The sequence below is a fragment of the Talpa europaea genome (assembly GCF_964194135.1).
Source record: "Talpa europaea genome assembly, chromosome: 11".
Taxonomy (NCBI): domain Eukaryota; kingdom Metazoa; phylum Chordata; class Mammalia; order Eulipotyphla; family Talpidae; genus Talpa; species Talpa europaea.
Window position 1 is genome coordinate 93,199,063 of NC_140078.1, and position 20,380 is coordinate 93,219,442.

The 20,380-nt window shown below is 49.4% G+C and overlaps 1 protein-coding gene across 6 annotated transcripts in view; it reads left to right on the forward strand.

Moving 5' to 3' along the window:
* Positions 1-15,952, forward strand: part of SH3BP5 (SH3 domain binding protein 5) — a gene marked incomplete at both ends in the record, with an annotated part of 47,091 nt that extends 31,139 nt beyond the window's left edge. For 3 of the 6 annotated variants that reach the window (XM_084247610.1, XM_084247611.1, XM_084247613.1), the window contains 6 exons: positions 9,667-9,831; positions 11,432-11,562; positions 12,411-12,453; positions 13,099-13,318; positions 15,056-15,316; positions 15,741-15,952. In XM_084247610.1, the coding sequence (XP_084103736.1) occupies positions 9,667-9,831; positions 11,432-11,562; positions 12,411-12,453; positions 13,099-13,318; positions 15,056-15,316; positions 15,741-15,952 (1,032 nt within the window). Of the gene's footprint in view, positions 1-9,666; positions 9,832-11,431; positions 11,563-12,410; positions 12,454-13,098; positions 13,319-15,055; positions 15,321-15,740 lie in introns of all 6 variants that reach the window. The other 3 variants (XM_084247612.1, XM_084247614.1, XM_084247615.1) reach the window with 3 other exon arrangements.
* Positions 15,953-20,380: the final 4,428 nt, after the last annotated feature.

The following is a 20,380-nucleotide window of genomic DNA, read 5'->3' on the forward strand; positions in this document are numbered from 1 at the left end:
TGGTGACTGGCGAGGTTTACAGATCACTGGTCTCGCTGGACCTAGGTTGTTCAGCTTTGAAAAGGTTTCCGTAGCTTGGGATCCTCTGCTCCCACCTGGTGGGGCTGCTTAGTCCCACTTCAGGGACTGAGCAACGTCTTGATGCATATGTGAAGGAGCAACACCCATCACACCAAAGGAAGGCCTGGAAGTACAGGTCATGGCCATTTGCACTTCTGTGTGGTCAAATATCCTGGTGGAGTTTTAGCCAAGTTGGGACTCACAGATAGACTACAGGACACCCGGTTACATTTGAACTTCAGATAATTATTTTAGTATCAGTCTCATGAAATATATGAGATTTAATTAACTGAAATTTTTTTTTTGCTGTTAAAGAGACATTGACCAAAACAAAGAGACATCTTACTGATTGGAAAAAATTTTTGCACACAGTACAACTGATGAGGAACTGATGACAAAGATCTACAAAGAACTTACATGAGTCAACAAAAACAAAGTAAACAATCCAGTCAAAAATTGGGCAGAAGGGCTAAAAAGACACTTCTGCAAGGAAGAAATGCAGATGGCCAGCAAGTATTTGAAAAAATGTTCAACATCCCTCATAATTGGGGAAATGCAAGTCAAAGCCACAATGAGACACCACCTTACACCAGTGAGAATGGTACAAATTAGAAAAAACAGGCAACAACATATACTGGCGAGGATGTGGAGAAAAAGGAACTCTCCTGCACTGCTGGTAGGAGTGCAAACTAGTCCAACGACTATGAAAAGCTGTGTGGAGATTCCTCAACCTGCTAAAGATGGAAATACCATGTGATCCAGCAATTCCACTCCTAAGGATCTACCCAAAGGACACAAAAACATTAATTCAAAAAGATACCTGCAACCCTATGTTTATTGCAGCACTATCTACAATAGGTGAGCTATGAAAACAACCCAAATGCCCATAAATAGATGACTGGATCAAGAAGATGTGGTCTGCATACACAATGGAATATTACTCAGCAATCAAAAAGGGTAAAATCATGCCATTTGCAGCAACATGGATGGAGTGGGAGGGGTGATGCTCAGTGAAATAAGCCAGAAGGAAATAGAAAAATACCAGATGATTTCACTTATAGGAGGAATATAGAAGTATCAAATAACGGATCACAAAAAAAAATAACAATAATACTAATAAAAGAATTAGCAGGCAACCATAAATCAGAGACATTCTGCGAGGGAGGGAGAGGAAAATGGATCAAGACAGGGGACTAGGGTGATGGTTCACGGGTGAATTGGTGATGGGAATTTATGGGGAATACAAGGGGAAAGCATACAAGCATATATTGCACAAAAATAAACAATGCTGTAAAATATCGAAAAATTTAAAAAATGTTTTGCTGTTAACCTGAAATCCTAATGAAACTGGGAATCATATATTTTTATTTGCTAAATTGGCAGCCCTAGAAGTGCAGGCAATGGTGGAGTCGAGTCGCCAGCCAGATGGAGAAATGGAGAAAGTCATTTTGGAGTCAGCTGTCCCTGCTCAGAATTCCTAGCGTGCCTGGCTGTGGGGGGGGCCCTGGTCCTCCTTTCCTCATTTCTCACATTCCTTAGCCCATGGCCTTGGGCCGGTCTGAGTGAACAGACGTACCCCATATCTCAAGAGCATGCAGCATGCTCACCCCACTGTGCAAGCCCCTCTTAAGCCTGGTGTTTCTAGGAAGAAAGGGGATTTCTACGATAAGTGACTTGCATCTGAAGATTTTTCTTTTCTATTTACCCCTAACGCTCGCTCGTTTGATTGTGGAGTGCTGCCAGGCTCCGTGGGAGGCCACGCCAACTGGATCTCTTCTGAAAACCATCTAGAATGTGGGCCCAGCTGTCTTTCCCCTGACTTCTCTGGCCTCTGCTGGCATTCGCCTCCTTCCAGCTTCCCCCCTTCCTCATTCTTGAGTGCCTTTATTAGACTGTTTGCTCGTTTATTCACTTGTTTATTCATTTTTTTTCCGTGGAAACTTTCTCGTACCAGGGAGCTTGTGTTCTCAGAGTACGGAGTGCTTTCTTGCTTTTGGCAAGGCAACGATCAGCTGTATTTGGGAAGCCTCACTTTGAAGAAGTGATTTAAATGGAAGTACAGAAACGAGACCATTCGGTCATCAATTCGTTACCAGCCTCAAGTGGATTCCCTAGTCCTTCAGCAAAGAGCCCTGCTACAGAAAAAGAGAAAGCGCTGGACCTTTTTGATTTTGAAAAATGGTGGCATGTGGAAATCTGCTAAGGTTCTTTCATCCTCTAAATGTAAATCTCTTGATTGCAGTCTCTGGACTATGAGCGAAGTTTCTCTTTAGACTGAGAAGACTGTACCTGGGTAGGCTGGGCACTCAGCAAGGTGGGGGAAGGCATCTGTGGTGGGTTCTTTTGAGAGCCATTCTGGGAAGAAAATGTGCACTTGTTTATGCAGTTTCCTCTTCTCTTGGCCCCATGTCGGCACCCAAGGCCATCAGAAAATATACAGATGAAGTTTTGCAGCCTGAAATTCTAAATCCACATTGCCTTGTACACAAAACAGTGGCCTCATCTTTTATCAACTAGGAGTTGCATTTATTTGCAAGAAATGGTGCCTTGAGCACACAGGAAGACCTTTTCTCACCTAAAAGACCTGACACAGGCAGCCTGGAAGCAGCCATCCAAGACCCGCTGGCCTGTTCACTGCTCCATGGCTTGAGTCCTATCCTCAAAGTCAAGATAGCTGCAGAGCGCCAGCCAGCACATCTGCATTTCAGGGCAGAAGGGGTAAAATGGGAAGAGGAAGTGACTGACATGTGCCCTTTGTACGTTAAAGTGTGTACGTGGAGGTCCCAGACAATACACTGCTTCCATTCACTGCCAGAACCTAGCCACGTAGTCATGGGTAGCTACAAGGGAGGCTTGATTTTTTTTTTTTTTCTTTAAAGCAGGGATGCTTCGACAGAAGGGGAGGATATGACGTTTCACTCACAGAGTCTGAGTGTTTCACTGTAGGTCACTGCGCAGTCTGTTCTCCGCCTGTCATGTTGTCCTCTCCACACCAGTGATCTCTGTGATGTTCCAAGGGCAGTTAACAGATGCTAATACATCTGTACTGTGGGTTTTCTGTCTTCTAAAAAGACTCCGGGTTGGAAAGAATTAGAGGTAGGCATAGGTGATCCACAAAAGAGCATAGGACTCCTTTGACTATGGAAACACTGCAAATCCTGAATCGCTCTGTGACTTCAATTAGTGGTGTGTGGACAACAACTTTTCCCTTCTATCCGGTTGGTGACCTGTGAGGAAAGGCTAGCTTCCTGTGAAATGTATGTGTATGTGATGTCAAGTTACGACATCCATTCATACTTTCTTCTAACAAACACTGGTGAAGTGACTCATTTCCCCTTCCCACATCTTTGGTGTGAACCCTCATGTCTTGCCTGAATTATTGAAATAGCCTTTCAAATGGTATTCCTGACTCCTAGTGCCCCCTTTTGGATTCTCCCCATGGCCTCACAGCTGAATCTTGTTAATTCTGCTGCCTGTCCTCCTTAAAATTTTTGTTATATCTGATGAGTTCCTGTCAACTTAACTGGTCCACAGTACCCTGGTGTGTGGACAAGATTATTCTGAATGTTTCTTTGCGGGTTTTTGTTGGATGAAAGTTTAAATCCATGGACTTTAAGTAAAGCAGATTGCCCAGCATCGCATGGGTGGGCCTTGTCTAATCAGTTGAAGGGCTGATTAGAATAAATGACTGTCCTCCACTAAGTAAGAGGGAATCCTGTAGCCAACAGCCTTTGGACTTCAACTGTATCACTGGCTGTTCCTTGCGTGTCTAGCCTGACAGCCCACCAGCAGATCTTGGACTTGCCTACCTCCACAATCATAGGAGCTGATTCCTTATAAGCCTTACTCTCTCTGTACAGGCATGCATTGCGTAACAATGGGTATACATACTGAGAAATGCCTCGTTAGGTGATTTTGTCATTGTGTGAATGTCACAGAGCGCAATCTCACAAGCCTAGATGGTATCGCCTGCCACACTAGGCTGTCTATAGGGTCTTCCGTTAATCGAACCACCATGTGGTGCCTGGCTGATACGTGTCCTCTTGGTTCTGTTTTTCTGGAGAATGCTGACCGTGCACTTTTGTGTTGCAAGCCCAAATCTGAGGCAGCGCACATGCCTTCACAGTCAGGCCTGGCCCCCCTTTCATCCTCTGGTGTCTGCTCTGTGCTGTGCCTGCCCCATCACTGCTTCAAATTGCCAGGTAAGACAGTCATTTATTCACTTATGGAATGCCCCACGTGGCTACGTATTCTGTCGTCCACCTGTGATGCTTTCCTCCCCAGTCGGACGAGCTATGATGCCCACAGAGGTCGTCACTAGCACCCGGGGCTGTGTAAATATGAATCAGTAAAACAAAACAGAAAGTGAATTCTTCAGCCTCACTAGCCACGTGTGGTGGATGGCAACTATCTTGGGACGGGCAGACAGAGAACATTTCTATTCGGGCAGAAAACTACTGGACACCACAGATGAGCGTTACTGTGTTACTCTTTGGCTGCTTAAAATGAAGGTGTGGGGGGCAGAGGTGTGAGTTCTGTAGGCTTGCTGCAGCCCCCACCTCCCTGAGCTTTCCTTCAACTCTGCTGCTTTCAGAATTTGATGAACGCGATGGATGTTATCCTCTGAAGACGCACATGTTTGTGCATTGTAAACGCAATGTCAGGGTGCTCATCCGCTCCCCGCAGAGGTCACGCACGTCCAGTGGGTTGTGCACCACGAGCTAACGCTGCGTTACAGCGGCCAACACTTCCTCACTGCTTTCTGTGCATGTGTTCTAAGCCCCTTACGTGTGTTACCTCACTTCATATTCACAACAACCCCATGAAGTAGCTTTGATGTTGTCTGCATTTTGCAGATGGGGAAATTGAGGTACGGAGCAGTTTAAGTTTTTAGGGTCGCAGAGCTCATGTGTGGCCTGCCCAGGATTTGACCCAGCAGCCTGAGCTCCAGGTCTGTGATCTGACCTCTGCACCAGGAGCTAACGTGCCAGTGCTGGAATGTGAACTTCTTGAAGGTGGAATCTGCATCCTACCCTTCCAGTCTTCATGATACCCGGGTGTAGCAGAGGCCTGGCATTTGCAGTGGAGATGTCTGGTGACTTTTTCAAGGCTGTCGACCCAAGACAATGGTCATTGTTGGTGCCAGGAATATGCCCTGTTGCTCTCAGTCCTGGACACAGCTCGCTGCCTCACAGTGGCCCATTGTCCTGTCTGTCAATGCCACTTCTGTGTGGGGCACTGGAATTTTCATTTGTTGGCACTATGGTGTGTGAAGAGCTGGGGTCCTTGGTGGCTGGAAAGCTACAAGGGGGTCTGTTTCTCCGTATGGTGCTGGGGGCGGGTGCTCTCTGGAAAACTATTCCCCAAAATGTGGGCTACCCTGCTCACAGTCCCCAGTAGAGGGGGCTGTCCCCAGAGGCAGAACCAGGGGCGAGAGCCACCGTGGCCCGTCCACTGGAGGGGAGGGAGAGAAGGAAGGGATCCGAGCCTTCCCGTGGTGATGGAGGGGCGGGAAGGGCTATTCCCAGGCTCCCCAGTTCTTCATACACCCACGTCTCTGCTGCTATGCTGCATCTTCCTCATGGGAAACCAGCAGCTATTCATTAGCTGCAAAGCTGTCACGAGGCGTAATTACAGCTCTTGTGGCTTATTCCAGGTCTCCCTGGTCTGCAATGTAAGCACATTCTCCCCTTCCCTCAAAGGGGGGTGACGACCAGGCCACCCGCTGGGCCCTGGGCCCACAGCCTGTGTCTCAGGAAGGGTGACATGGCTTCCCTGATTGGTGTGGATGTTTTCTGACCTTGAGTCTGGGAGAAACTGCGACTTCCTGTGTCCTGGGACTGACAGCCCACGCAGAGAGGAAGGTGCCACCCTGCTGGATTTGGGGGGAACCTCAGCAGCGGAGAAGCTCTCTGACTTAGCACATCCTTGAAGAACTTAGAGATGGGGTGTGGCGTGTGTCTTGTCAGGTGGAGAAAAAGGCGGGGGGTGGGTTGTGGGGGAGGACTTGCTCCCAACAAGGCAGAAGGGAACCCTGCCCGGGCTTGGGGTTACTGGAACACCCAGATGTGTCCCGTGAGCAGGCCTCGGGACTTCTGAGGCTGTTCAACTTTCATTTTAATTTAAATGGCCCTTCTGCATCTTCTTGAGCCCAGAGACGACTATTTGATGCCGTTGGCTGGGCGACCAGGTTTGGCGGTGGGGCGCCCATCAATGTGTCGCTCTGCAGCTGCTCCCATCAGGCCACTTGAGCAGGAGAGGAGCGGACCGGGCAGCGCATGTCTGCACTCGCCACGGGTGCCCCGAGCCCCTGGCCTTGGCTGAGGCAACGGGAGACTGAGCGTGCAGTTTATCTCATTGCGATGAACACCCAGGGGAACAGCCCCGTGCCTGGGGCTTCTGTGTGAGACAGGGCTGCTTCGGAGAAGCCTGAGTAGGTAGCCGCACGTGATAATACCTTTTTCTGCTTTTACTTTTTATTTTTATTTTTTTTAAAGAGATATTTATTTTTAAGAAGATTTATTTATTTATTTATACAAGCACTGGATACAGTCAGAAGCGCGGGAGGGTGAGAGAATTCACCAGAGCCAGAGCGGGGAGCAGAACAGGCAGATTGACGAAACACACTGCTGAGGGGAGCAGCGGGCACGGCAGGAGAGGTCTGCTGTGCCATGTGGGACCCTCGCTGGCAGCTGGGGATCAAACCGGCGCTGCAGAGGCTACGGGCAGCTTCGCAGCCCAGCGCTCAACTGCTGCGCCGTCAGGGAGGCCCCGAGATATTTATTTCTATACAAGAATCGGGGTACAGGCCAGATGCGCGGGAGGGTGAGAGGATTCACCGGAGACAGAGCGGGGAACAGAACAGGCAGACTGACTGAAATACACTGCTGAGGGGAGCAGTGGGCGAGACAGGAGGGGTCTGCTACGCCATGTGGGTTTGTCCCCAGCCTGCCTGGATCGAACCCGCGCTGCAGAGGCTGCGGACAGCTTCACAGTGCAGCACTCAACCGCCTGAGCCACCCAGGAGGCCCCTGCTTTTCCTTTTTATTACAGAAACTTTCAAATACATACAGAGCAGAGAGCCTAGTATAATGAGCTCTAAATGCTCGTCAGCCTGTTTCTACAGCATGTACCACGACAGTCTTACTCTCGGCTAACCGTTTTGTTCTGGCTATATTATTTGAAGCGGAGAAGGGCTTTTTAAGTTTTATTTTTAAACAGCTCATCTTTAACCTCAGAGCGTTTTCTGTTTAACCCTGGCTTTCCTAGTCCCTGGAGGCTCTGCTGACACTGATGTATTGAAGAGCTTGTGCGCCGTCTGAGCAACTGTGCTCACCTCTAAAGACCGTGCAAGGTTTTCTATTGCTCATAAATACCCACAGTGAATCTTTGATTTATTATGATATGTATCATTAAGTCTATTGTGTATTACGCAGTTTAATGTTGATTGCTAATGACTGAACTGTACATGGTAACCTTTGGGCCTGAGTAAAAATTGATGTTCAAATGTTGCACACATTTTTAGATCTGTGAAAAAATTGAACCAGGAAAGTAGAATTTGATAGAAATAATGAGAAACTTCATGGCACAAACCTTAATTAGAAAGATTTGATGTGGAGGAAATGGTGCAATGGCTCAAAGCTTTTGATTTGAAACAGAAAAGAACTACCTTTAATGGAAATAATTTTGATTAAATAAAGATAAAAATTTTAGGAACCCTGGATATGAAAAATAAGGAACCAAATGGGCTTAATGGAATTCTCTCTATGCTTTCAAATGAAGATGTGTCTGTTCTGGGATAATTCTAATTAAAGTGTTTGTACCCAAATGTTCTCAGGGACAAAATGGCGTCAACATGCCTCGTACCCATCTCGGGCCTCTCTTCAAGTTAACCTCAGTAGTTGAAAGGGGTATAGAAGGTAAGAATTTTGCAGAACTGAAAGACTCTGTCTCTCTGGCAACTGCTGACACTGAGGATCGCCAGAAACACAGGCAGAAAATTAGAGCTTGAACCGAGCCAGAAGGGATGCCCTGCCCGTTGGCCACCTTGATGTCCGCCCTGGACGCCCCTCCCTCCCTGAGGCTAGCAGCGTTTTAGAACCTTCTCTCAAAGGTTTTGATCTCTCTCAGATGCTCAGAAAGGAAACTGGGACATTTTTCACAACTCCTGCTCGGGGGAGGAATTCTTTCCAGTCGCGCATGTGATGTTGGCTGTGAGAGGCAAGGAGGCAATTCTCACATCCCCATGTCTCGCTCTGTGTGACAGGCATCTGAGAGTCCACCTGTGCCCGCTTCCCCTCCCTGCCCAGGGCGTCGTGGCCCGAGGGTCAGCCTGGCCTACACACAGCTCATGTTCACTAAGGACACAGTGGCCCCAGGGGTCACCAGGCGCCTGGGCCCGGGACTGCTGTGTCCCCTTAACTGCCTTTGAAAAGTCCTCGCCTGTGGTTCCTGAAGACTTCCTCTAAGTCATGTGAGGTGGCTGGGGCCTGTGCATCCCAGGGGCTGCCCCATGGCATCCCCCTGGCTTCTGTAACTGACGTGGGGATCTGGTCAGCCATGGATGGCGGGGGGAGGGTGCTGCTGCACCCGCATCTGGCAGTGGCGAGCCTGTGCTGAGGTGGGGTGTCAAAGTCAGACCTGCCAGGAGTGGGGGCCAGAGGCTTTATGGCTGTTTTCTGATGCAGTCACGTGGCCCACTTTTGGGAGAGGCATATCTACTACCCACAAAGAATGTGTGATGTAATTGTAAGTTTTCTAGCAGTCATGGTAGAAAAAAAAGGCAAAATTAATTTTTTTTTGGTGAAATTAATTTTAAAATATATTTTATTTAATCCAGTGTATCCAGAATATCATTTCATCATGTAATGGCATAACAATTATTAGGGAGATAGGTAGCATTCTTACTTGCGGTATGTCTTTAAAGCTGGGGTGTTTCCACTCAATTTGGGCAGATGCCATTTCTGATGCCCACTCGGACACGCTCCTGGCACTGGACTCACGTAGCCTCCGCTGCTGGTGATTCGCCCCTTGAGGTTCCTTGAGCACAGGACTGTGTGTGATGGGCCTTCACCCGCTGCTGGTGTCGGCGAGTGTGAGTCCAGGCCTGCCTGGCAGCGTGACAGCCCAGACGAGGACTCCAGGACTGGGAGTCCAGTCCCATCCCTGCTGCTCGCCAGCTTTGAGTCTGAGGACAGTCTGGCCTCTGAGAACCACGGCCCCACCTATGGAGGGCATGGGGGGCCTTCCTGGTGGTAACCTGCCATAAATTGAGCTGTGGATCTGGACAAGGACAGTGCTGGGGACCACGGTAGCCTCCTTGGCATCATCAGGGAACAGAAGAGTCGCCTGTCAGGAGACGGGCCGGTCTGCAGACTCTGACCAAGAGCTGGCTTGCAGATGTGGACTGTGCAAATCACCTATCCAGTGCCCCTTCCCCGTCCTGCCCTAACCAGGACCCCCTGCTCCCAGGCCTGGTCCAAAGTGGGTTGACAGAGATGGACAGGCCTCGTCCTGGACCTCTGGACACGCACCTCTTGGTGGGTGAATGGGTCGCGGGAGCCCCGTCTTCTCCTGAGATCTCACGGGGGCTTCTTTCTCCTGCAGGCTCAGCTGGAAGCTCAGAAAGCCACGCAGGACTTCCAGCGGGCCACGGAGGTGCTCCGGGCCGCCAAGGAGACCATCTCTCTGGCCGAGCAGCGGCTGCTGGAGGATGACAAGCGGCAGTTCGACTCGGCCTGGCAGGAGATGCTGAATCACGCCACCCAGAGGGTATGAGTCATGGCCGAGTGTGCGGTGGGGCGTGTGCATGCGTCTGCCTGCAAGGATCTGTCATGTGTGAGCGTCTGGTCTGGGGGTGCTCGGCACTGTGGACGGGAGGGCCTTCACACCTCCCTTGTCTATCTGACCCAGCTCCCCTCTGGTTTGGGTGAGTTTTGTGTGCAGTTTCCCCAAGCAGAAAGCAGACTCCCAGGACAGCCTGTGGGCTGTCCTCCCGGTGGGCTCTGCTGGGCTGCACGCTAAGCCAGGCTCAGGGACACCGTCTTCCAGCGATGGACGTAGGGCCGCTCCTTACCGGTGTCCCTTGAGGTCTGTGTGGTTCGGATCCTCTCTGAAGGTCTTGCCTGTGGATGGGGCTCCCCAGTAGGGCTGGGTTGTTTGCAGGGCCCATCCTCTGAGTCCTGGGCCTGGCTGGACTTCAAATCCCAGGTGGAAGATCTTGTGAACGGCCCAAACCATGCTGGGCCGGACTGGTGGGAGGGCAGGGGCTTTGGAGATGAGGTCAGAATCTGCAGGCACGGGGGCCTGGCCTTCTGATGAGACAGGGCTGGGGGTGGGAGAGGGAGGCATGTGAGCAAGAGGTGCGCTCTTGTGATCCTTGACCTTGGTTGGCTCCTGACCAGCTCCCCTTTGCTGCCCTCTGTCCTCTGCTCGGAATCAGAAGTGAAGGGATAGCTGCTTGGCTCGGCTAGGCCGTTCCCCCTTACTAACTCCACTGCGTTTCCTAGGAGGACGGCTCAAGCAGAGTGTTGTGGATGCCTGCCCCTCCTTCGGGTTGGGGGTGGGGAATGAGCTCCCCATAAGGCCTGGGTGGAGGGATGAGGGAGTGGGGATAGAGTTTGAACCTGCTCGTGGTGGCTCCTTTTGAGAGGCTGCCCGTGGGGCTGGACTAGAAGAGCCTCCAGCAGCTCTGCCCCCTCAGTGTCCCCTGTCACTGGCTCCAGTCCTGCGGGATCTGACAATTAAGGACGACCTTGTGCTTCCTGAAATAGAAAGCTTGACACAGATGACTCCCAGTTCCCCTCCGCCCAAACTGGGAAGGCCGGGTTGTGTGGGCCCCAGGCCTCTGCCCCCTGGTGGACGCGAAGCATTTTCCTTTGATTGTGTTTTTCCTTGTTTTAGCCAATTTGGCTCCTTAATCTCATCTGACAAGATTTTTCCGAGCTAAGTAGGGAAAAGCAATCCTACTGTGCTTGCAGTTAGTTTAATCCCAGTGCTCACTAGTATCCTCAGAGTATTTTTTATTTATTTATTTTTTAATTATTTGTACAAGCACTGGGTACAGTCAGAAGCGCGGGAGGGTGAGAGAATTCACCAGAGCCAGAGCGGGGAGCAGAGCAGGCAGAAGGACCGAAGTACACTGCTGAGGGGAGCAGCGGGCGGCAGGAGAGGTCTGCGCGCCATGTGGGACCCTCGCCAGTGGCAGGGGATGGAACCGGCACTGAAGAGGCTGCGGGCAGCTTCGCAGCCCAGCGCTCAACCGCTGCGCCACCAGGGAGGCCCCTCAGAGTATTTTTTAAATGTCTTGAGTCACGCCCCAACAAGGGACTGTTCTGGACTTGGCCCGGCTGACCTCTGCTGTCGCTTGAAGGTCATGGAGGCGGAGCAGACCAAGACGAGGAGCGAGCTGGTGCACAAGGAGACAGCAGCCCGGTACACCGCCGCCATGGGCCGCATGCGGCAGCTGGAGAAGAAGCTCAAGCGCGCCATCAACAAGTCCAAGTGAGTCCGGGCGTGCGGCCCTGGGTGCTGTGGTGTCCTCTGCCTCCTCTTCTTACCCTTTCATACCAGGTATTTAGGGTCCCATCTCAAGGTCCCCAAGGCTTATAGACCCTCCAGAGGCAGTAGGTGGGCGGGGGTGTCCAGATGGAACTGACCTGGGAGAGACAGAAAAAGGGGTTTCAAGAGCAAACTGTGTGTAGCCATTGGGGGGGGACCTGAGGCAGGGCTTTGGGGAACTTGTTTGTGCCCTTGACTATGCTTAACAGTCTCTCAGTTTACCTGTTAGCTTAACAGGAGCGAGCTATGTACACACACACACACGTCATCTGTGGACCAGAAGCTGAGGAAACGCTGCAAGCTGGTTTAGATGGCGGTCTCTCCCAAGGTCATCTCGCTGCCACTGCTGTGTATTTTTATTCAGTAATGATCTTGGGGGCAGACCCCCTGCTTTTCACTCATACTTGCTGGACTTCCCAGCAAAAGAGATGACTTGGGATGGCCTAGCCCCAGCAGCCACAGGCAGACCTGGAGCTTCACAGAGGTGAACAGTTTGAGGCAACTTCTCTGGCGTGTCTGCTCCTCATCCTTGGGGAGAAGGTGGACCGGGGTACAGGGGCTCCTGGCTGTGTTTGGTATGGGATTCCCATCGCTTGAGAGGCGCCTCTGTCGTGGGCCCTGAGGGAAGCTGGGGGCCCTGACTGGTGTCCGTACCCATCCTGCCCCATCTCACAGCCGTGTCAGGGCTGACTGAGCTGGAAGGCTGAGCTGGCCAGCTGCAGCGACTGTCTCCTCTACACCCCGGGTCGCGGTGTTATGTTCCTCATGTGGTTTTTCTTTGTCTTCCACAGGCCTTATTTTGAACTCAAGGCAAAGTACTACGTGCAGCTGGAGGTACGTGTAGCCTTTTTGGTGGGATTCTTTTTGCACTCGGCCCCACTTATCTGTGTGGCAGACTTCCCAGTGGCCTCGTGCTGCCAGGGGGCAGAGGGGAGAAAGACATATTCCTTGCTGAGTGCTCAGGCCTCACAGGAACCCTGGGCGGGTCTCAGTGAGCTCCGACTCCCTCAGAACCTGTCCCATCCTGTCGAGTAGTGGACGGTGGTGCTCGGGACACTGCCAGGACCAGCAGCTCAGTGTCACAGGGAGCCTGTTAGACATGCAGGTTCTTGGCCCCTCCAGACCTGCTGAGCCAGGAAGCCTGCGGGAGAGCCCAGCCCGCACGCTGTGACAAGCCGATGCAGGCTCACCTTTCAGAACTGCAGTCTGGGGGGGACCTGAGGCTAAAATGGGAGCCTTCTGTGAGTCTGACACTCGTGTTGCTTCCCAGCGGGCAGTTCCGGGTGTCAGAGCTTGCGTGTCTTGCCCACAGGGGACTGGGGTGGTGATGGCTGCTTTGCCTTCCGAAGCACGGGCAGGGAGGTGACCGCGAGTGGGCCGGGGAAGTGTGTGGGGCGATGGCGTGAAGCACGCGTGACCGGAAGCTCCGCCAGGCGGTAGGGCGGCCTTCCCTGACGAGCCTCCCCTTCTCTTGAGCAGCTACTAAAGAAGACCGTGGACGATCTGCAGACCAAACTGGCCCTGGCGAAAGGCGAGTACAAGACGGCCCTGAAGAACCTGGAGATGATCTCGGACGAGATCCACGAGCGGCGGCGCTCCAGCGCCATGGGGCCGCGGGGCTGCGGTGTCGGGGCCGAGGGCAGCAGCACGTCCGTGGAGGACCTGTCGGGGAGCAAACCCGAGCCAGATGCCGTCTCCGGTGAGTCGGGGGCTCGTGAGCAAGAGGGGAGGTGACAGCTGGTGTGATCTGCCTCCAGGACTGTCTGGCCCACACCGGCGGGCCTCAGAGTCGGGTAGGCCTGAGGGCTACTTCTGGCAGCGCCCCACATTTTGTGGGATGCTTGTGCCAATCAGGATGCTCCTGAGTGGTCTCCAGGGTCTGGATTCCGTGGTCAGGTAACATGATATACTCTCACCCCTCTCTGACATTCAAAGCGTGTGGGAACAGTCGAGGCTCTGGACGTCATGAAGAAAGGGATTCTCTAACAGGACTTTGGACGCCGACTGGACCCACATCCTGGCCTTCCATCGTGATAGTCATGGAGTAGGCAAGGGCGTGACGTTATAGCTTCACTCCTTCCCCTGGAAAATGGGGAGCGGGCTGGCACCTACTATCCACTGTGGGTGACACCGAGGGTTAAGTGACATCACCCTGCTACGCCGTAACAACTCGAGTGGCGGTTCTCACTGATGTCTGATCACGCATGGCCTCTCCCCCAATCTCTCCCTTACCCCAGCCCGCTAGAAGTCTGACGTGCTCCCTTCATGCCAAGCAAGAAGACCCCGCACGCCTTCCTTTCTTTGCCTTTTCTGTGGGGTAATCCCTGTTGGCATTTTCCCTGGGCTCCTTCCCCAGGAGTCTGCAGTCGACAGATGTCTCAGTGGCAGGCCCGGGGCAAAGGAGAACAACCACTCGGCAGCCCAGATGTGTGAGGGGCTTGAGTGGGTGTCGTCTCGTGGGCCCAGATCGAGAGCTCCGCGAAGCAACAACGGGTCAGGCCACCTGGCCCGAGGCTCCATGCCACGGGGTGGAGCTGGGGTTTGAATTCGGGTCCCTTTTCTGTCGCCATGTTACAGCCTTCTCATTTTGGGGCCTCCCCTCTGGGCTCTGCAGGGCTGTTTTCGAAGATGAGGGAGGCGGAAAGGGGAGTGGCACTGGAATGAGCAGAGCAGAGCAGCAGCAGGACTGCGTGCAGGCCAAGGGGCAACAGCTCAAGGCTGAAGCCGCTTTCATACCACGGGGATGACAGGTCTCCGCGCCTCGGTGGTTCCCCAAAATAAACGAGCTGGAGAACACTGTGAGGGACTTTGTTCTTTTGCAGCACACAGTGATCTAGGTAGGCTCAGAGCGTGTAGGTTTTAATTTGGGGGTTACAGTTTTGCTCTACTCACCTTCCACCTCCTGTGCCCGCATCCACACTGCCTCCTTGTGCCTCTTAGGAGACGGGGCGCTGCGCTACCCAGGATGGCAGAGGTCCCAGCGATGAGCAGGGCCCTTTCTTGCGGTAGCTTCTGCTTGTGCTGAGGAAGAAGCAAGCCCTAAAGCCTGGCTGGCTCGTTGGGAAGCACTACAGAGGGCCAGCCCGGCTCTCTCTGTGCGTGTGTGGGTCGCTGGGCCTGGGGTGGAGAGAAGCCCCCATCTGTGGCTGAGCGTGTCTTCCACTGTTGGGCATGTTTTTAGAAACACGGACTTCCAGGGCAGGGCCAGAAAGCTATTGTATGAACGCGGCGTCTCCACAGGTCCCGCCTGCTTCTTCCGTTCAAGCTGCTTCCAATCTGGTCACGCAGGCCCGTGAGGCTCACACCCCCTACACTAGGCGCCCACAGCAGCAGGGATTCAGCGATCCCCGAGCTGTGTCTGTGCCCTCCAGCAGGGAACCTTCTGGAGGTGTAAAGAAGGCAGTTGCGGTCTGACTGGTGTTTTCTCTCATCCTAGTGGCCTCCGAGGCTTTTGAAGATGACAACTGCAGCAACTTTGTATCTGAAGATGACTCGGAAACCCAGTCCGTGTCCAGCTTTAGTTCGGGACCCATGAGCCCGTCTGAGATACCTGACCAGTTCCCTGCCGTCGCCAGGCCTGGCAGCCTGGACCTGCCCAGCCCCGTGTCCCTGTCAGAGTTTGGGATGATGTTTCCGGTGTTGGGCCCTCGCAGTGAATGCAGTGGGGCCTCCTCCCCGGAGTGTGAGGTAGAACGAGGTGAGTGCAGCCCCCTCCGCCGTGCCCGGTGACTCACACTGCCTTTGTGGCTGAGTCTGTGCCATTCTAGACCTTTTGCCCATGCTGGCTTCTGGGCCTCTGAACAAGCTGCTGCTGTTCTGTTGGCTTCTGGCTCCGCTCCTGACCAGCGTCCTTAAAGCTGAGCTGGGGCTGTGTCCCATCACGGGAGTCCGCTAACCGAGTGCTTGGGGAGGGCGGTTTTGCAGCTATCAAATGAATAAGACAAGGATATAAAAGTCCTCGAGGGATAAAACCAGGAGGCAGCTGCCCGATGCAATCTGACCTGTGATCTGCACGGTTGGGCAAAGCTGGGAGATCCAGAGGGCTGAGCTGGAGGACTGGCTTCGGCCTGGTGACTGTTGGAAATGTCAGTGCTCACTTAATACGCTTTACGTTTCTACAGGAGACAGGGCAGAAGGGGCAGAGAATAAAAGGAGTGACAAAGCCAACAACAACCGGGTCCTCAACAGCAGCAGCAGCGATGGTGGGAAGAGCCAGAACAGCGCCTCCCCGGAGGGCCAGGCCTTGGAGAACAGGATGAAGCAGCTGTCCCTGCAGTGCTCGAAGGGAAGAGATGGGATCACTGCTGACATAAAAATGGTGCAGATCGGCTGATGTAGCCAAGGCCCTGCCCGAGTGCATATCACTATTTATACATAAAACTGTCTGGGGAACATTGTGCCAATAATCATTTACTATATGCCAAATCGTAAGCGTTTCCTCTAAACTGCACTAATGATGTTTCAGTGACCTTGAGTGTTGAAGAATTTTCTTCTGGGTAAGCGCTCTTGGGCTGGTGTTTTTCAGAGCAGAGGAGCTGTTGCAGATGGAGTGGGACCAGGCTCACACCCTGTGTGGAGTGTTACCTAGACCTGTGACATGGAAGCAATAACTAGTTCTGGTGAAAGAACCTGAGCCGGGACAGGGGCTGGGAAGCTGAGCCAGACGGCAGCCAACGGCTTGCTTCTCTTCCCCTTCTCGCCCCCTCAGTTTGGGAAAAGAGGGGTGTTCTCGCCCTTATATCCTAAGGGATCTAAATAAAAAACAAAAGCAAAACCACAAGACAAAACTCAAGTATTCAGAACACCCTTTTTGGTGCAGCGAAGGCTTAAAAACTCCAAGAACACAGTTCCTTTTCGTCATCTCTGGTGTTCAGAGGAGCTTCTAAAAAAAAAAATTAAAGAGGTGTGTATACTGGGATACTGACTAAAACCATTTTCTACAAAGGTTACCTACCATGAACTGCACTTTTTGGGGTGGGAAAGGTGAATGCCAGTGTGGGGGTGGGGGGCAGGGTAGCAGGGCTAGATCATAGAGGGGGACTTGGGGCTGTGGAGAGAAGGTTCTATAGCATAAACCTTGTTCTACCAGCCAAGGGGACTTATTCTAAGAGAAGTGCATGTGAAGAATGGTTGCCACTGTTCTCTCTAGATTGACATGGTGTTAATTTCTCTGTAGGTTGTAATTTTAAAAATAAAAGACATTATTTAAGGGTTATGCTGCATTAGTATTTCTTAGAGGAAGTTGTTCCTTAAAGCTAGGAAAGAGTAGGCATGTGTTGGCAAAGGCTGTTAAATAGAAGCAATGGAATCTGCTAGGCTTATAATAGTGTTAAGACTGCTTTTCTTTAAGTGTTTTCATGGTTACACATATTTAGAGCACTGTATTTTATTTGTCTCTTTTGGTTAAGAAAACATTTTGAAAAGATAAAAAAACCCATGTGCGTGTCTTTTCTGTCACAGCTTGTCTATTTTAGTCATTTGTAAATCTCTTCATACTGTAGTGTTGTCTCCTTTTTTAATGACTGGTAACTACCCTACTGACAAGGTTCTTTTTGTACTTGTCTTAATACCTTGAGTGTAATAAAAATGGCTTAAGAAAACGTGTCACTTTCTGTGACTTCAATCCTCCGTGTTCTGCTGAGGAAAAGCAAGGATGCAGTGGTCTGTTCTTGTCAGTTAGTCCTGGATCCTGATCACTGAAGGCCCAGGTACCGAGATTGGAACCGGGACTCCACTGTTGCTGCTACTAAAGCTGAGCAAACGGGGCCAGGGCTCAAAAAGGTGTTTATGCTGGAGGGGAGGGGCCCAACCTCTGCTGCACATTGCAATCTCTTAGGAAACGTGAGCGTCTGCATTCTGGTTTTATCCTGAGATTAATTTAATTGATTTGGGGCATTGGGCATTGGACTTTAAAAACTCTCCAGGTGATTCTAATGTGCATGTGTCATTGAGAATCAAACTGTGTATATGTGACTTATTAGCATGATCCCCTCCAGTTCCATTCACGTTGTCACAAATAGCAAGATTTTATCGTTTTTGTTTCATAGCAGAGTAGCAGTCCACTGTTTATTAAATGCATCCTCTTTATTAGCTCATCTGTGGGCACTTAGCTTGTTTCCACAGCTTGACTGTTACAAACCGCACTGCAATGAACACAAAAAAAGTGTATCTTTGTGCTTTCTTTGTAGACCTAGGAGAGGAATTGCTGGATCATGTGGTGTATCTATTTTTAATATTTTGAGAAACCTCCATTCTGATTTCCAAGGGGCTGGACCAGTCTACATTCCCAACAGAATGAGAGTGAGTTCCTTTTTCTCTACCCCTCATCAACACTCATTTCTGGCCAGTGGGCACGGCTCACAGGTTAAGGTGGTAATGACCTTTTAATGACATTTTCTTCACGTGCCTGCTGGCCAGCTATCTCTTTAGACAAGTGTCTATTTAGCTCTTTTGTTGGGATTGGTGTTTAGTTGTACAGACTTTTGTTCATCTTAATGTATGATGTGCAAATATCTTCTCCCACTCGGTGTGTCTTCATTTTAATGATGGTTTCTCTCACGGTGAAAAGCCTTTTAGTTTGATAGTCCCATTTATTTTTTTAATTTCTCTTGCCATTGTAGTCGAGTTACCCAGAACATCACTGTAGCAGTGTTTTACGTTTTTCTCTTTTATGATTGCAGGTCTTAAAGTATTTAATTCATTTTGAATTAATATTTGTGTACAGCGTGAGATAGTATCCAGTTTTCCTAGTACCTTTTATACTTTCCTTTCTCCATTGTATACTCTTGGCTTTTTGTTGTAAGTTAACTGTACACATAGTGAGGTTTATTTCTGGACTCTTAATTCTATTCCATTAATTTGTGTGACTTTTTATTCCAATAACACTGTTGTGATTACACCTTTGTGGTATAGTTTGAAGTCTGAGAGTGTAAGATTTCAATTTTTTGGTCAGGATTGCTTTGGCTAGTTAAGTTCTTTCATGGGTCCATACAAATTTCAGTAATGTTTGCTCTATTTCCTCTGAAGAATGCATAGAAATTTTGATAGGGAGTGAATGAATTTGTTTCTTTGGGCAAGATGGCCAGGAGGATGGACTAAATCTTTCTACATGTATAATTAACATGTATAATTTAACATGTATAATTTTTGTTGACAGGTCTTTTCACCTCCTTTAAGGTTATTCCTTGGTACTTAATTATTTTAGATGTGATTAAATGGGATTGTTTTTTTCTAGTTCATTGTTTGCATGTAGAAATGGAATAGACGTTTGTACACTGATAGGACAGCCTGCTGCTTCACTGATTTCCATTTTGTAGAGTCACCAGGGTTTTGCATGTATATTACATCGTCTGCAGTGATAGTTTCACTTTTCCAATTTGGATTTCCTTCTCTTGCCTAATTGCTCTATAGATTTCCAATGCTGAATAGTAGTAGGTATGAGCGGATATCCCTGTCTTATACCTGATCTTAGAGGAAATAGTTTTCTGCCAGTAAGTATGTTAGCTGTGGGCCACAGGTAGCCTTTGAGCTTTTATCATATATGGATATTGAATCTTGTCAAATGTTTTCTCTTCATCTACTGATAAGATTTAACTTTTTGTTGCTATGAATTACATAAACGGATTTGTGTATCCCGAACCACCCTTCCATTAGATTTTTGATGGCAAGGATTGGGCTTACATTTCAGTTTGCATCTTGTACAAGGTCTTTCGTTACAAGCTTCAAATCATGTATGTACCACTTATTCTTTGGATTTTTTTTCTAAAAAGCCAAAGAAAGTTATTTTGCCTAAAATAATGCACTAAAGTGAAATTTCATTATGAAATCTCACTATGCTGACCGGAAAAGAACGCAATTTTTTGTTGAAGCATATTTTAATACAAATGAGTTCTTTTTTTTTTTTTTTACATGGAACGCACTAAATGAAGTCCTTTAATAAGTCAATTTCCAGTTTCTCCAGGTTGAATTATAAAGCTTCTGTAAGTATAAACATTTTATTTCAATTAAAGGTAGTAGAAATACAAAATAATTATAAAGTAGAGACAATGAAAAATTCCCCTTATTTTTAAATCTTTAAAATCTTGAGCATAATTCTATTCTGAGGGGTTTTGATGTAAACTGGGAATTCACATGACAGTAAATTTGGTATATTTTCTGAATACAATCCCAATTACCATATAATAAGTTCTCAATTCCATTTCTGAATTTAGAGTGCTGTTTCTATAAAAGCACTGAACTGTAGAGCAACTCAAAAGACATTACAATTTAGTTTGTAGAGTCTTCAATATCTGATTACTATTTTCATCAACCTGATAAAAAATGCAATAGTGAATATATCTGTTCTCTTTATATTATGGTCAATGGAAGAAGGTATCTTCCTTGGAAAACACTCATTCTTGACCAGGAGCATCTTCATGCTAAGTTAATCATTTCTTAAAGCTTATTCTTTCATAACATCTGGGTAACAATAAACATTTAAAGTCATAAGTAACGCAGAATGAAAATGTAATGGAGACATGATTCATTTGGTAATTAGCTGCCCAAGATGTACAGTCACAACACAAGCAGGTTTAACTTACAACATGCTCTGCCAGAAAGACAAACATAATGAAGATATTTCAGTATTACATGAGCCTACCGTTAACTCAGTGAGTCTGTATGTCCCTCCTTTTCTTTATCTGGTGTCAGTTCCCTCTTAGCAAAACATCTCACAATGCTAACCGAGCCAAATATTTAATCTGAGTCAAATATTTCAGACAAT